The sequence below is a fragment of the Portunus trituberculatus genome, chromosome 18, assembly GCF_017591435.1.
Source record: "Portunus trituberculatus isolate SZX2019 chromosome 18, ASM1759143v1, whole genome shotgun sequence".
NCBI classification, from domain to species: domain Eukaryota; kingdom Metazoa; phylum Arthropoda; class Malacostraca; order Decapoda; family Portunidae; genus Portunus; species Portunus trituberculatus.
In genome coordinates, this window is record NC_059272.1 from 24,335,986 (window position 1) to 24,351,425 (window position 15,440).

Here is a 15,440-nt window from a genome sequence, read left to right on the forward strand (position 1 = left end):
CACTTGTTATCTACATATACTGACTGGCAACCAGGGACGGTATATTCATTAATGACAGATGACCTCAGGACAGTCGGCAACTAAGACTTGAATTCTAAAAACGATGCAATAGTCGGTTTGTTGATATATATATATATATATATATATATATATATATATATATATATATATATATATATATATATATATATATATATATATATATATATATATAACGGAGAACTATCTGAAGAGAAAGCTACTTAGTTTATTGCGAACTTTTTTTTTCTATTATTTCATGAGTTACACTACCTAAATATGGAAATACTTAACTTCTTTAGAAACAGTGTGAACCCCAGGTTTGCCCTGGTTGATACCGTTTATTAAAACAAAAAAAAAAAAAACTATACTTACTTTCACTACACAACTTGGGCTAGTTCGACTCGTTGGCAAAGGTGCTTATTTACACGCCTTTGTACACGGTTACATGTGTAACCCTACAAAGTAATCAATCAAAGACTCGTCAAACATAAATTGTAAGACCGGTAACGATATAGGGAGCAGAAACAGACAGATTCAACAGCTGCGACAGGTGTTATTTTTTAATTCAGCACTAAATACCTGAAAGATGAGCCATGGTCAGTTGACTATTGTCCACTCCCAGTAACAAAGCCAAGACCTTCTCTGGCTTGAACACCTGGCCTAGCTCACTCTTGCCATGGTTAGCTACGTGGTCCAGGAAGCAGGGTGACATAATTACAATCTGTAAAAGTAAAGATTTATCTTCCCAATATAAGTTGCACACTGTACTGCGATGACAATAAAATTTACCTACCAATAACGTGTAATGTTAGGATTACCTGGAACAAATGCACTCTACAATTGTGTTAGTCCTGAGCCAATAATGAATGGAGAAGAACTGGAAAAGTAAAGAAGTTCACATTTTCTTTTCAATCTAAAAGTAATATCATATATCACAATTACAACATATCATATACAATCACATCTTGGATCATCATTTTCAAAAGTTTATTTAAATTTATAAAACCTATAATACTGTAAGAGGAAACCCGTAATTAACTTCAAGCTTGGCTCATCTCACTGTTCTGATGTTTTTTTTTTTTTTTTTTTTGGTGACACGTTTCCTGCTCACCTGTAGTTTTGATCCTTTGAGTTTGACAGCTTGCAGCTTCCCCAAGTTTTCCTCTATTTCTTCAACATTGCTTGCTTCAACTCTGAAAAAAGGAAGCAGTCAGTCACACACACACACACACACACACACACACACACACACACACACACACACACACACACACATATACACACATGATTGCATCTCATCATATTTATAACAAGCCACCAAAATAAATATATACTGAGGACTAATATATATAATAATGCTTATATGGCTACCTGATACCACGTGCCCTGTCATCCCCAGGCACCAGGTGGGTGAATACTTCATACAGGTAATTCTTCCACTTATCGCCATCAGACGCATGCAAGATGCTGATATCCACTTCACCGCTCTCATCTGAATGGAAGACAATTAATTATGCACGACAATCAGTATTTTACAATGCAATTTGTTCTCTACGTCTATTGGATCTGGTTATCATGACTAAGCCTCCTCCATATTATGGTTCATGAAATATTTAATGAAGATGTCAGTTAGACGTGAACGCATATTGATGTCATATTTTTTTTCTATTTTCTTTTTTTTTCTCTTACAAATATCAAAAGTGTTGCATGCGAGTAAAACACTCGATTACAATCTCGATCTTGATGTTTGATATCGTACTGACATCACTTAGTGGATGAGAATGTTATTGCAGATCGCAGAAGTAGCATTAGTACAAATTGCACTGAATAATGCTGTAACTCTTTGAGCATCATAAAAGTAGTTAAAAATTAGGAGACTTAAAATTTCATAAATAAGTGCCTATGGAACAATGAAAATAGTAATAACACAATAAAATTAGCATACGAAATGAATGTCCAGCAACTAGCTACCGTAAAACTAATGGCGTCTGCATGTAACTAATCACGGTAATTCCAACTCCATTGCCAAACCATGGAACTACTTTTACACACGATCGCTTACAATAGAATTCATAGAATTAGTATATCCACTTAGAGAAGGAACAGAACGCTCAAGATGGAATAGCAGACCTCAAATTTTTTCCTCCCCATCATCTTTAAGAAAAAATAAATAAAATAAATAAATAAATAAAAACAAACACATTCAATTGACAGTACGTAGTGTGACAATTCAAGCTAATTTTTTGAGCAAATACAGATCTATGAAATATAAAAAGTAAGGATTCCTGTGAAACACATGCTGAACATATGATCACCAATCATCTCTCTGGAAAAGTTTAGAGTTCACACAGCTCAAACAATGCTTCAGGCTGTCACTTTACGCGCCTCACACTCCATCCTCTTGTTCAGAGTGCAGTCACCGCTCACTCAATGAAAACCTTTAATGGCCTGAGCGTTGTGTGAATCCCAGCATACCAAGTGAGGGCCATTGATATTATCTGTGTGTGTGTGTGTGTGTGTGTGTGTGTGTGTGTGTGTATATATATATATATATATATATATATATATATATATATATATATATATATATATATATATATATATATATATATATATATATATATATATATATATATATATACCGGTATATACTTGAAAGTCCCATATATCAATTATTTCTTTTTCTTATCACTCTTCCTTACTGTTGGTACCGTGGTGATACTTGTGGGAGGCCGTCTGCATACACTGATGTTCTATGGATGCCACTACTGATGGTTTTCTGAGTGATGGAATTGGCAGATGTCTTCTGGGTGGCAATGGTGGAAGTGGTTCTTCGCGAGACGAAGATGGCAGGTTAAATGAGCATCGCTCGATTGTTTTTCTTGTTCTGTTTGGCCTCTCATGATTCATGAAGGTAGCATGTGTTACTGAAGCGCTCCTTGCCCTGGAAGCTTGTTTGAGGATAGGCGCTGGATGAGGAGGGGGGCGGAAATCAAGAGAAAAGGCTTGACTCCGTCTAAAAGTAGAGGCGCCGATTGAAGGTAATGGATGCATGGGTGCATGGAAATGTGGTCTGCTCCTTGCATTGTTCAGGCTGGCCGAGGGGAGCCAAAATGGAGGCCCACTGGGTGGTGCAGCTGGCCTGGTAGGCTTCGGGGGTATCGTAACAAACAACTGGGGGTCGGATTCATATCGGTGATCTCGTCGCTTGTGTAATATATTCAACCTCTTTCTGCCTTGCAAGTTAGCATCGCTTATTTGTCTGTTCGTTCGTACATGAGACATAACCAGTCTTCGCAAACGTAAAGAGGGAAATCAATAAGAAACACTGAAGTGCAGACGAGACCACTCGTCACTAAGGCGACTACTGCGTGACTAACAATGGACCGACAAACATGAACATCTTCCTGAAACCCAAGCTCTTATCATTATTCAGCATAGTTTCCTCATACGCACAGGATGCTACAGGGGGGCCTGGCACTCCAGCATATCTCCCTTCCTATCTTCTTTCTTGGAAATCTATCATCACATGCCAGAATATTACAATTCATAATTTATTTGAATCACAAAAACAAAACTATACTTTACAAAGCATAAACATTTTCTAGAAGATTTCATGTGTGCAATTTTCAAAATTGCATTATGTGCCTATTACTTACTTCCGAACGCAGGAGCATTCTCGATCTCTTACGGGTGACGGAGGTTCTTCATTGTACAAAATAGAATCAAAATTATAATGTATCAAACTATCAATAAATTTATGAAAATATACTTAAAAACCTTCGAAACTTCCACTAGTCTGTTGAAACGAGTTAAAATAAGACACCGAACCATCTGAAAATGCAGTCTCTGTCACAACTAAATTATACGAGTATCATACTGTACTCTTTAGTGAAACACGTAATGTTTCTTGGCATTATCAACCTTCTTCCAATAGTGATCATATGATCGATACAACAATCTTTCATAGCCAACAAGTTATCTCATTCAATGGAATATACATATCATCATGATCGGTTATAATAGTCTAGCCACACACTTACGTAAGTTACCCTTCCAAATGAATTTTCTACCTCTGAAATGCCATGTTTTCTCTCATCTTGTTCACGCGAAGATCACCAACTAAACTAAATGTGCATTGAAACCACAAAGAGATATAATAGCAAAATAGGTGAATGATACCCCTTCTTTATGAGACAACACTCCACCAAGACCAGTAACTAAAGCAGTTCGAGCATCACATGGAGGTGTTCTTCAAGAGGTAGCTCTACAACAGAAGCGTACTACCGTTCCTAGGACCCTGGGTCGTATTGGGGAAAGGGTAGGGGGAAATACATCTTACCCTTCCCCTCGGCTATTTATAACCGAACAGGCGTGGCCAGTTGATCCCTCGCACCCTATACCATGAGTCACGGCTAAGGGGCCACCGTCTCATTCGGAGCCCTTGGAGTAGAGCGACTGTCTGTGGCCGAGGGTGATACCAGGGCAGCCAGGCATCTCAAGGCGGCCTACTTGAACGTGATATTCAAGACGAAAATATATATCAGTGCACGTGTAACTGATAAGCAGACTTCTCCCTTTTAATTTCTACCTCACATTTCTGGTTATTTACTCCTTGTGGATGTCACGCCCTAAAAGATACCGCACTGAATCACGGCTGTTCCTGTCAACATTTCATTTGTTACGTGGCTACTTTACTACGGTGGACATAGCAGACTCTTTATGACAGGTGTGTGTGTGTGTGTGTGTGTGTGTGTGTGTGTGTGTGTGTGTGTGTGTTGCATACATCTCAAATCATACCAAAAAAAATTAAGCAGTTTTATCAGCGAGAGCTCCAGAAGTAGGAGGAGGAGGAGGAAATGGAGAAAGAAGGGAAAAAAATAAGAGAGTGTAAGGTGTGAGGCACGCACAGTTGGGAAGGCAGGGGTGGTGCGTGGGGACGGAGGTCGCCTTGATCAAGTTTCAGGTCCTGTAACCCGATTGCTATTTCCTCTCCCAACACCCGACACTCTTAAGTACCCAGCCAGGCCTTTCTTCACTCTTAAACCATACCCAGGATGACGTTTTCTTCATTCATCTGCCTTTCCCAGGATAAATCCTGAAGTTTGGCCCAGCTTTAAATGTTTCCTTTAACCATCCATAACTCGTCTGAATTTCAGCTATCACTTAATTTCACTGCGTGATTAATTACTTTACATCTTCGTTTGTTAGGGTATGAATAAAAGAATAAAATGATAGCAATCTGCACTGATATTCAGCGTTTGCTTTCCATCACATATCCATGCAACACACAACGTAAATCCTCGCACATGATATATTTTTCTCCTTCTCCCGAGTATATAACATCTTTTATAATTAACAACGGTCACACACGCACACAAACGCCCTCCACCACCTCAGCACGCGCGTGTGCGCACGCATGCGCACACACACACACACACACACACACACACACACACACACACACACACACACACGAAAAACAGCGATAATACAGAGTAGTTAGTAGTAATGGACTAACTGACGGATGAAATACTGCAACCAACACCGAATCACATAGCGCCGATAATAATACGCCAAAATAAAAAAGAAACCAAGGAAATACCAGCAACATCACCCACCATCCCGCCTACACCTTCCCTTTCCTTTTCACCTGCCGCACACACGGGAGGCTGAGGCGGGGAGGATTGCGGGATGGGGCGGGACTGGACGGGGAGAAGAGGGACGAGGTGGGTTTTTGGGTGCTAACGTGCCCCATACATGCCTCTGTTTTCGGGCAGGGCGAGGCACGGGACTGATTCACCTGCTGCCTCTACCTGCTCCTCCTCCTCCTCTTCCTCCATCTTCGTCACGCTCAGCAGGTTCGTCGGCGTCAAGTGGTCACAAGCTATATTGGTCTGAAGGTCACACCCAGCCCTAGCCATCCTCCGGGGGGGAAAAAGAGCTGAGTATACGTAGTAGATGATGCTCTTGTTCTTGTCACCTGTTGTTCTCGTGATGTCTCTTTTTCCTTGTTTTCTTTTCTTTTTTTTTTCGTTAGTGCTCTCTCTCTCTCTCTCTCTCTCTCTGAGTATAATAATATGAGAGGAAATAGAAAGAGAAGCAGAAATAAAATATAATCTCTCTCTCTCTCTCTCTCTCTCTCTCTCTCTCTCTCTCTCTCTCTCTCTCTCTCTCTCTCTCTCCGCATACCTCAAGTCATTGTCTCGCCGTGCCAAGTAAGTAATGTGACAATAATAATTTCGGTATTTCCTTTCAGTAAGCGAAACTATTTTTAGAATTGGAAATAAAAATAGCGAGCGTTTTCGATTATCCTTAAGATATATAAAAGGTGACAGAAAAATTCTAAGTGTTTATATAGCTATATATTCATGTAGTTCTACCAATCTCTCTCTCTCTCTAGCTGTTTTCTTCATATTATTCGTCATGGGAGGAAATATGGGGAAAGAAAACACCTTGTCTTACAGCACCCAAGGAAAACAATGACGAGGAGATACTTTGGTCCTTTATAACGTACTGTACAATGACAGGCAAGTGAGAGAGGGGAAAAAATATCCACCAAAAAAATACCATCTGGACTGAAGCGCGATCTCAGCAAGGCATTACGTGTGTGAACAGCGAGAGAAGAGCAGCAGGGACTATGTGAGGGGAGGACGGCGAAGGATGCGAGCTGCGTGTATAGGGTCTTACGCACGCCCTCCTGCAACACAGGCACTCCCACCGTCAGAGGAACGTTCAACACATATGGGGAAGCAAGACAAGCTGAACACACATGGGAAACACAAGCTGAACGCATGTGGAGCGGAAGGAAGGATAGAAGGAAGGGGGGAAGAAGAGAGGGTGAAGAAAGGTACCAGGTTTCTTCACTCCCGAATATACAGTCCATCTAGCTCTCTTGTTGATGAAAATGAGCCAGGAAAGGTTGCTGAGTGTGGAGGAAACAATGGGTGAGGTTTTCAAAGATAGGGAAATTTCGAAGTATAAATAATAACAATAATATTAGTTAGTAGACATTCACTTTTCCTATGAACGGTGGCCGAGTCATAATTTCACGTTTTATTTTACAGTTAGGAGAGAGACACAGAATGGGGAAATTCTCAAGGGTCCCACCGCCTGGTCCCTTTTAGTAACAACCTTTTACGACATGCTGGGAATACAGTGCCACTATTCTCTTAACAGGGGCGCGTCCACCATCACAAAGGAGGAGTTATACAACAACAACAACAACAACAAAAACACCTTGCAACTTAAAGACTGTATCGCACAAGAGGATACTGTAAACAACATAAGTGGAATTTCCTGCATCATTTTACTGTCCCTGCTGCTCTGACTCTCCGCCCAAAAATGTCCGCCCACAAGGGATGGAAGGGATGTGCACGTGTTAGGCCCAAGTCACTGCGCACCCGCCGCTCCGAGTGCCTAGTGCCACAGGACGGCGTCGCAGGTTAATGCCAGCCACTCGCCCTGCGGCACCGAGTGACTCACCGTACTTAAAGACAAGCAACAATAACCCATATGGCGAAGAGAGATAAAAACGTCTTTATGTTCCAAACGTACAACTCTCGCGTCAGGATAACTGGTCGGGAGGTAAACAGACAGAAGGGGAAGGAGCTCTCTCTCTCTCTCTCTCTCTCTCTCTCTCTCTCTCTAAAAGTGATGATTGGCATGAAAGTTACTGAGATGTAAAGCAAACATTTCTCGGGAAGGTAAGACACACCATTTCTATACAAATTTTATGTTTTGTTCCCTTTATGAACTCTTACAATATAAAGTAAAAACGTCCGCACTTCCTTTAAAAATTAAATATAAGGTAAGGGGAAGTTGTAACGTTACATAACGTCCACAGTATGCCGCCTTAGTGAGGAAGGAAAAAAAATAGCTTCCGCACCTCACCAGATGCTGCCCATGGCCATTACAAGTCAACATCGACACAACACGACGAGAGGATCCACCCAAACCTTTCAGCCATCACACAGTCCACCTCCCCACCAGCAGCCAGACTCCTCGTTCAAGTGTCAATAAACGTAGAAGCCTGATATTGAAACCGCGTTATATTTAACCTCAACCTTCCCTTACCTCCCTCCATCTCCCTCACCCTCTCCCTCTCTCCCTACCTATCTACTGCTGCTCCTCTCACCCGGCCACGCCTTACTCACCAACCTCTGCAAATATGTTTATGACTCAAAAGTATCACCATTTTGGACTCGCTCTACGGCACTCCTAAAAATAAGGCACGAAGTAGCCACCTAGGACGCGCCGGGAAGCTTGTTAGGGCCACAATAACCTACACTGGTGAGGACAGTGGTCGTTCCTCACAAGCCTCGCCTCGGTAACTCGAACACAAAGACATCGGAGGTGAAAGATGATACTATAATTCTTTTTTGATTGAGAGCAAACTAAAGGCTGAGAGCGAGCAATAGCAGATTGTGATACCCACGAGGTAAGCAATATACTAAGCAACATCTGATTAGATCCATTAATGAATGTTCTGGCCAGACGAGAGGGAAAGACAGTGCCAGAGACTGAGTACACACACACACACACACACACACACACACACACACACACACACACACACACACACACACACACACACACACGATAATAAGCATTTATCAGAACTGAAAGCAAGGTAATATGACTACTTTCCCTGTGCTATCCTCCTCCTCCTCCTCCTCCTCCTCCTCCTCCTCCTCCTCCTTGGTTTCAATTAGTTTCTCATAAACCAAGTCCCGAGGCGTGACAGTTCCTAGGCCTAAGCCCTCGTAAGGGGAGACAGGAGGGAGGGAAAGATGAAAGGAAGGGAAGGGCATAGAGCGGAGAGGGGGGTGAGTAAATCTTCTCAAGGAAACATGAACTGAGAAGAGACATGCCGAGACACAACAGAGAGAGAGAGAGAGAGAGAGAGAGAGAGAGAGAGAGAGAGAGAGTCGCGAACGTAGAGCACAAAGCTCGGGAGAGGAGGAAAGAGGAAGGAGGAACGACGGATAAGAAGAGGAAGGAAGTGAGGGAAGGGGAGAGGGAGGGCAGGGGAGGGAAGTCCACAAAAGGGCAGCAGCTCTGGGAAAAGAGGTACACGACCACCACCATCAGTACCGCCACCGTCACCACTAGCCCAGCAGAGCACATGTGGCGAAAGACTTCAGTAATCCACGTCTCAGCAACTGCCTCACGCCCTTCCCACACCAACAGCCCCATGTGTTGTTCCCTAACAGAATGGTTCACAACACGGCGAAGCGTGGTAGGCAAGTAGTGTTAGTGTGGCATCATTATGTGGGGTGTTTTGTGGATTTCGTAACAAAGAAGACTGAATGATAACAATGATGTCATTGAGAGAGAGAGAGAGAGAGAGAGAGAGAGAGAGAGAGAGAGAGAGAGAGAGAGAGAGAGAGAGAGAGAGAGAGAGAGAGAGAGAGGAGGGGGGAAAGGGAGCACGTGTCAACAGCTACCGACAAACACCAGTAGCAGATCTCATTAATTTACTGCACGTCATGTTACTGAGCAGCGCGGGGACCAAGCAGCTTCAAGCACTGAACACACACACACACACACACACACACACACACACACACACACGCGGCGATGACATCTTTAAACCCGTCAAGCCGTTCAGGGGAGGAAGGAGGGCAGGACAAAATTAGAGGTGTGAGGGCAAAGATCTCTCAGTCAGGACAGTCGCTTGTGGTGCTCAGGCGAGGAATAGTGCGTGTAGTGGGCGTGATTAGTGACACACTTGTACTTGTTCTCCTGACTGGCACACACACCTGCTGTCAGCACACTGCAGTATTGCGTTAATGAATGGAGAAGGAATGAATGAATGAGGCAAGAAAGTATGATATGAATCAATAAACTTGTAATAAAACGAATGAAAGAATGAAAAGTAAAATAAAACAGAAGAATAAATGAAGCACGACGGTATATTATCGTACGAATTAATAAATTAATTATAGAAAAAAACACAAACTAAGAGAATCGTATTTAAATAAATGATTTAGAGAATAAAGTTAATGAAACGATGCATACATTCATTACAATCATATTTCAAATCTGGCTCCTCAGAGAAAGAGAGAGAGAGAGAGAGAGAGAGAGAGAGAGAGAGAGAGAGAGAGAGAGAGAGAGAGAGAGAGAGAGAGAGGAGGTTTGACAAATGGGAAAAAAAATCAACCCACATGAAAACGAACATTCTTTTTCGTCGTGTATCCGTATATCCCACCTTCCCTTCCGCTCTTCCCCGCCCACACCCACACAGCTGGTGCGAGATAAAAACTTCAGCCTGTGCCACAGCGATGCAAGGAAGTAAGAAACCAAACCTACGTAGCGCCTTCCTCACCTCAGCCAAGATAGTGAACACAGAATTCATATATAATCCTGAGCTTATTTTTTTCACTCTGGACCAATAAACGTGGAGAAAGATGAGGGCACATTCTATTAATTGAGAATGAGATTGATAGTTAACTAAACTGCCTACAAAATGTACAAAATGAATACAAACGTGGACAGAAGGGATGCCTACAGTGAATAATAGAAATTGAGGCGCGTAACACACATGGCATTACGTTAATAGTTAGTAATTTCCTGACTGCTGGGATGCGGGTAGGGCGCAGGCATATTATGAGAGAGAGAGAGAGAGAGAGAGAGAGAGAGAGAGAGAGAGTGTATGTGTGTTACATGCAGTATTGCTAAATCATCACAGTTTTTAGGGAAAAAAAATGCGATCCCCCGTGCTGAAGCAGCCCCGCGTACCCACGCTGTGCTGGTGAACCGTATCGGTCTGGCGTCCATCATACCCACCGCTAGCCCTTTCACCATGCGCAGGAATTCTTCGCCTCCACCCAAAATTAGAACTCTTAACCAATTCTTTCTTCACACTTCGTTCGCGTCCTTATTCTTCGCACAGCCTCACATCCTCGGCCACTCGCGGGAACAGCAGGTGCAAGACGCGAGCGTTGCTTTCTGACATAACTGTTCGAACACGGGTTTGTTTGATAAAGTTTCAAGAGCTATGCCGTGTTTAAATGACGTCATGACTCGCACTGAATAATCTCCTATATACAATATCCCCTGCCCTTGTTTTACTTCATCTTTGCGGAACGATTAACGTGATGGTGATGCCAAGTTACGAGGAAGCACACTCATACGCGTGACTCATTTCATCATCAAGAGAAAAAAATTATACTTTATTACCACCTACACCTGACTCTCTAAGCTTGCCAGTCACCAGGTTGCCAGCCGCTCCAGAGTTATTCCCACTTCATAGCATGGAGGGTGTGGCGAATATTAATGTCACAATCTCCCCTTCAAGCAAGGTAACATAATAGGCTTAAGGTATTCACAAAGTGTAGATAAGAGCGTTTCCACTAACATGCTTGCAACTGTTGAGCTTTCAGAAATATAGAAGACAGTAAACGAAAATATATGTATACATATGCAAGATATTGATCATAGAGGCTAATTTAATTTCGTACAATACTATACGGAGTGTGTGCAAACAGCAGTGACCTGAATTGGCAAATTAAGAAGGGCCAAGGATGGGATAGTGTTCTCTATCGAAATTTTACTCTAGTACCTATACTAGATAGATCCCGTCCTGAAAACACACCACAACCAACAACTACAATAATGACGACGACCGAAATACGTAGCCTATAATCTCTGACAATTATGACATTTTTTTCCCTTCCGTTCTTCTCATCATACACTCGTTTGTTTGGTGTACAGGTAAACTAATCAGGCAAGTTAGTCGCTGCATAATTGGAGAAGAAAACTAAACATGTCATTATATCCAAACAGATCAGGACGGCCGCGCAACTACCAAGAATGCAGCAATGCAGCATGCACGTGTTGCTGACAAGGACCACAGCCCCTACACTTTTTCACACTAAAGAATCACAACATTAAATTTCAAACCTTAGATAAACTTGATATGTGAAATTAATTCGATATGATTAGGAATGTGTAACGAAAATAAGAAAGCACTATATAGAAAATGTTCTATTAATATTGAGTGAAAAAAAAAAAACGCATCTATTTTGGATAGTGCAACCTATTCACTAGGGTTCACTATGCTTGCTGTGTGCAGCTCAGTGCGAAGACATTCTACGTATAGATTATTTCTTTTTTCATTGTTACTTATTCTTTTCTTCATACAATAACTGTGTGTGTGTGTGTGTGTGTTTCTCTCTCTCTCTCTCTCTCTCTCTCTCTCTCTCTCTCTCTCTCTCTCTATATATATATATATATATATATATATATATATATATATATATATATATATATATATATATATATATATATATATATATAACTTCCAACTTCCGCGAATCCCATGCCTCACATAGGCTGTTACGTCGCGCCTTGGCTTCCACCTGAGTTTCCTCGTGTAATAAAGGCATACATGCATATTTTAAGAAAAATTAACTACAAACAATTTCAAGATCTGACACCATTATGAAAGCGGTTAAATCAGATATATATTTGTCTATTTCTTTACTGGTTTCATTTATTCATATATTTTCGTTTCTATTTATGTATCTATTCTAAAAATTTGTTTGTAATTAATAAGATCATTTGTTTATTTACTTATATTTACTATACAAGTTAATGATATGGTTCATGACCGGAGAAATACACACAAAAAAATATATAGGGACCTAATGATGATGATTATGCTGACGATGATGATGATGATACTTTCTTAGATGAAATCAGTAAGTTTATGACTGATGAAAAAATTTAGAGCTATCAAGTTTGCCACGTGCTTCAGTAAATCGAGTTCCGCTGTTAAAAATTGACATTTGTTTATTTGTAAAACCTTTTACATGGCAAAAATACCCAAGGCTATCAGGCTTAATTGCGCAGCTAATCAAAGGCAAAACACATGTGCACACTTTGCAGAATCCGAAATAAATAACTAAATATATTAGTGTTAGCTAATTCTATTTTTCTTTTTCTTTATTATTGAAAGCCACTTCCTTTTACTTTTTTTCCCTAGCCTAATATTTTGAAAACCTTTCCTTCGATGAATATGTTAAGATTTATACGATGTAAGGCACAAGACATCCACATTAGCATGTAATTTGTGTGCATATATGTAAATAGGTGATGGCTAGTGAATACAAGTTATGTAAGTCGTAAGGGAATTACTTACTTGATGACCGGAAGTTTCTTGAGCATCGTTTCTTCTCCAGCCACCGTTCCTTTCGCAACCATTCATCCAGATTTGCATTCACGTCCAACATAGGCCGTTGGTCCACACTCGCCTTGGCAGTGTCGACGGGACTGGAAGCACTTCTCGAATGGAGAGGAAGCGTAGCAGTGCAATGATAAAGAGCATTTACCACTTCTCCCCCTGAACTGCTACTACGCCCAACTTGCTTCCGCTGCCCCTGTCTCCTCACATACGTGACGCTTGGACGCACACCCGCCGAACAGTCTTCAGCATCACAATCATTTTCATTGTTACTGTTGTTGCTACTACTGCTACTGCTACTACTGTTGGTACTGTTAAGCACCTGGGGGTTTTGGTCTCCATGCAGCATCGGAGCAGGTTCCCTTGGGGGTTCGGGCATTGAGACTGACTGTCGAGTGGATTCCCTTGGGTGTTCAGATTTTGAGAGTGACAGGCTGGGTTCCCTCGGAGGTTCAGGCTTTGAGGCACCTGGCTGGTTTTGTCCAAGCCCGATATGGCTATCTTCACCGGAATCTTCTCTAATATCTGGAGGCGTGGCATCCACTACCTTCTTCCTCCGTTTCCATGGAAGATCAATGCTGAAGGAATTACTGCGAGGCTTAGTGGCTACCCTCACCAGATTCTGATATATGTGGTCGAGGTCGAAGGAGCGCGTATGTGGAAGCATTTTACTCCTAGGCTTCGGCACTTCTCTTGCCTTCAGCGACGGCAGCGGTTCATCTTTCCTTCCATTTTCCTGAGTGGCATCATTCCTCCTGGCAGTGATGGCAAAAGGTGGCTTAGCGGGTCGTGCAAGAGCCTCCCCCTCTCCCTTCTCACGGCTGTTGACATCGATGATTGGTACAGGAGCAGCAGCAGCAGCAGCACTAGTCAGTTTAGGTGATGCAGGGCAGGATGAAGATGCCCGCATCAGCTGATGTTGAGCTGCATAACGTCCACGAGGGAGTGATGCTCCGCGGCAGTGTCCCACGGGTAAAGGGGGTGGTAGGTTGTAATATACATTAGCATCCGTCAGGAAGTCGATGTCTGTAGTATCGGCTGTCTTAGCGGTGGCGGATTTCGTGTTGACATAAGTGTGGCTATCGGTCATTGTCAAGCTTGTATTCCTTTACCGCTTCCCCTTCGCACTCAACTACAACTTTGTCTCTCCCTTTCTTTCTTTCTTTTTTTTTTTTTTTCGTCACTTATTTACTCGCAATACCTCAGTAGCTCAAAAATCAATATATTTCCTTCAGTCACCCGTGGCCCTTGTGAACTCTCGGCATTCTAATATATATATATATATATATATATATATATATTGATACGGCAATTTATTAATCACATAAAGCTTTTATAACGATTTTTCACTCTCAAAAGTGTCAGAAGAAACAAGCAAGACGAGATGACACGAGAGACCTCCGTACACAACCAACCCGCACACAACAACACATGCTACTGAACTCTTAAATCACTTTCCTCTCCATCCCCACTCCCCAGTTTCCCTGTACCCGCGAGGTGCCACCGACTGATTTTGTACTTTTATTTTACCAGGTTAAATTTCTTCCCTCCGTAAAGATATTGATGATAAGAATACTACTATTCACTTTTAATGTTCATATTCATGTAATAAGGGTTTTCTTCCCGCTCAGTGTATGGAACAAAGTACTAAACCCCAGCAACCCATGAGGTGTGGTGAGCTTCATCTGGGAATAACTTGTATACTTGTGCCCGTGCCAGGCAATCGTGTTGTCGTTTAGTTTCTCTCTCTCTCTCTCTCATGTTTTCACCCATTATATTAGTGCTTCCATTAGGATCGATGTATTATGTAAAAAATTACCACCGAGATTTTTCAATTAACCTAAGTGTGATGTCACTCGGTTGTTTTCATTCATTCTTTTACGTGACGTGTTATTCACCTCATCTATCCCAGCTGTTGCTAATAAGTGTTGTATCAACTTCACGCAGGCTCTCTCTCTCTCTCTCTCTCTCTCTCTATCTACATATATATATATATATATATATATATATATATATATATATATATATATATATATATATATATATATATATATATATGTGTGTGTGTGTGTGTGTGTGTGTGATTTACCCATTGTCTTGAGGATCATGTGCTGGACTCGTGATAGCGAGTTCTAGCTGCTAACATGCTGGCGATCACGTCCTATCTTCGTTCATTTGTGATTAAGCATGATAGGATGACATTATGTGTGTAACGAAATGTATAGTATGT

The 15,440-nt window shown here is 41.7% G+C and overlaps 1 protein-coding gene and 1 long non-coding RNA gene across 5 annotated transcripts in view; one reads left to right on the forward strand and one right to left on the reverse strand.

The window, feature by feature from the left end:
• The window catches only part of LOC123505658, a 30,165-nt gene extending 14,998 nt beyond the window's left edge, over nt 1-15,167 (reverse strand). For 2 of the 4 annotated variants that reach the window (XM_045257274.1, XM_045257275.1), the window contains exons 1-4: nt 13,169-15,167; nt 1,393-1,513; nt 1,133-1,214; nt 601-742 (exon numbers count right to left, since the gene is read on the reverse strand). In XM_045257274.1, coding sequence (XP_045113209.1) covers nt 601-742; nt 1,133-1,214; nt 1,393-1,513; nt 13,169-14,300 — 1,477 coding nt within the window. In that variant the 5' untranslated portion in view covers nt 14,301-15,167. Of the gene's footprint in view, nt 1-600; nt 743-1,132; nt 1,215-1,392; nt 1,514-2,723; nt 3,402-13,168 lie in introns of those variants that run through there. The other 2 variants (XM_045257273.1, XM_045257276.1) reach the window with 2 other exon arrangements.
• LOC123505659 lies at nt 7,322-8,616 on the forward strand. The gene is made up of 2 exons (XR_006675225.1): nt 7,322-7,727; nt 7,868-8,616. It is a non-coding gene; the product is annotated as an uncharacterized LOC123505659 (long non-coding RNA).
• Nucleotides 15,168-15,440: the final 273 nt, after the last annotated feature.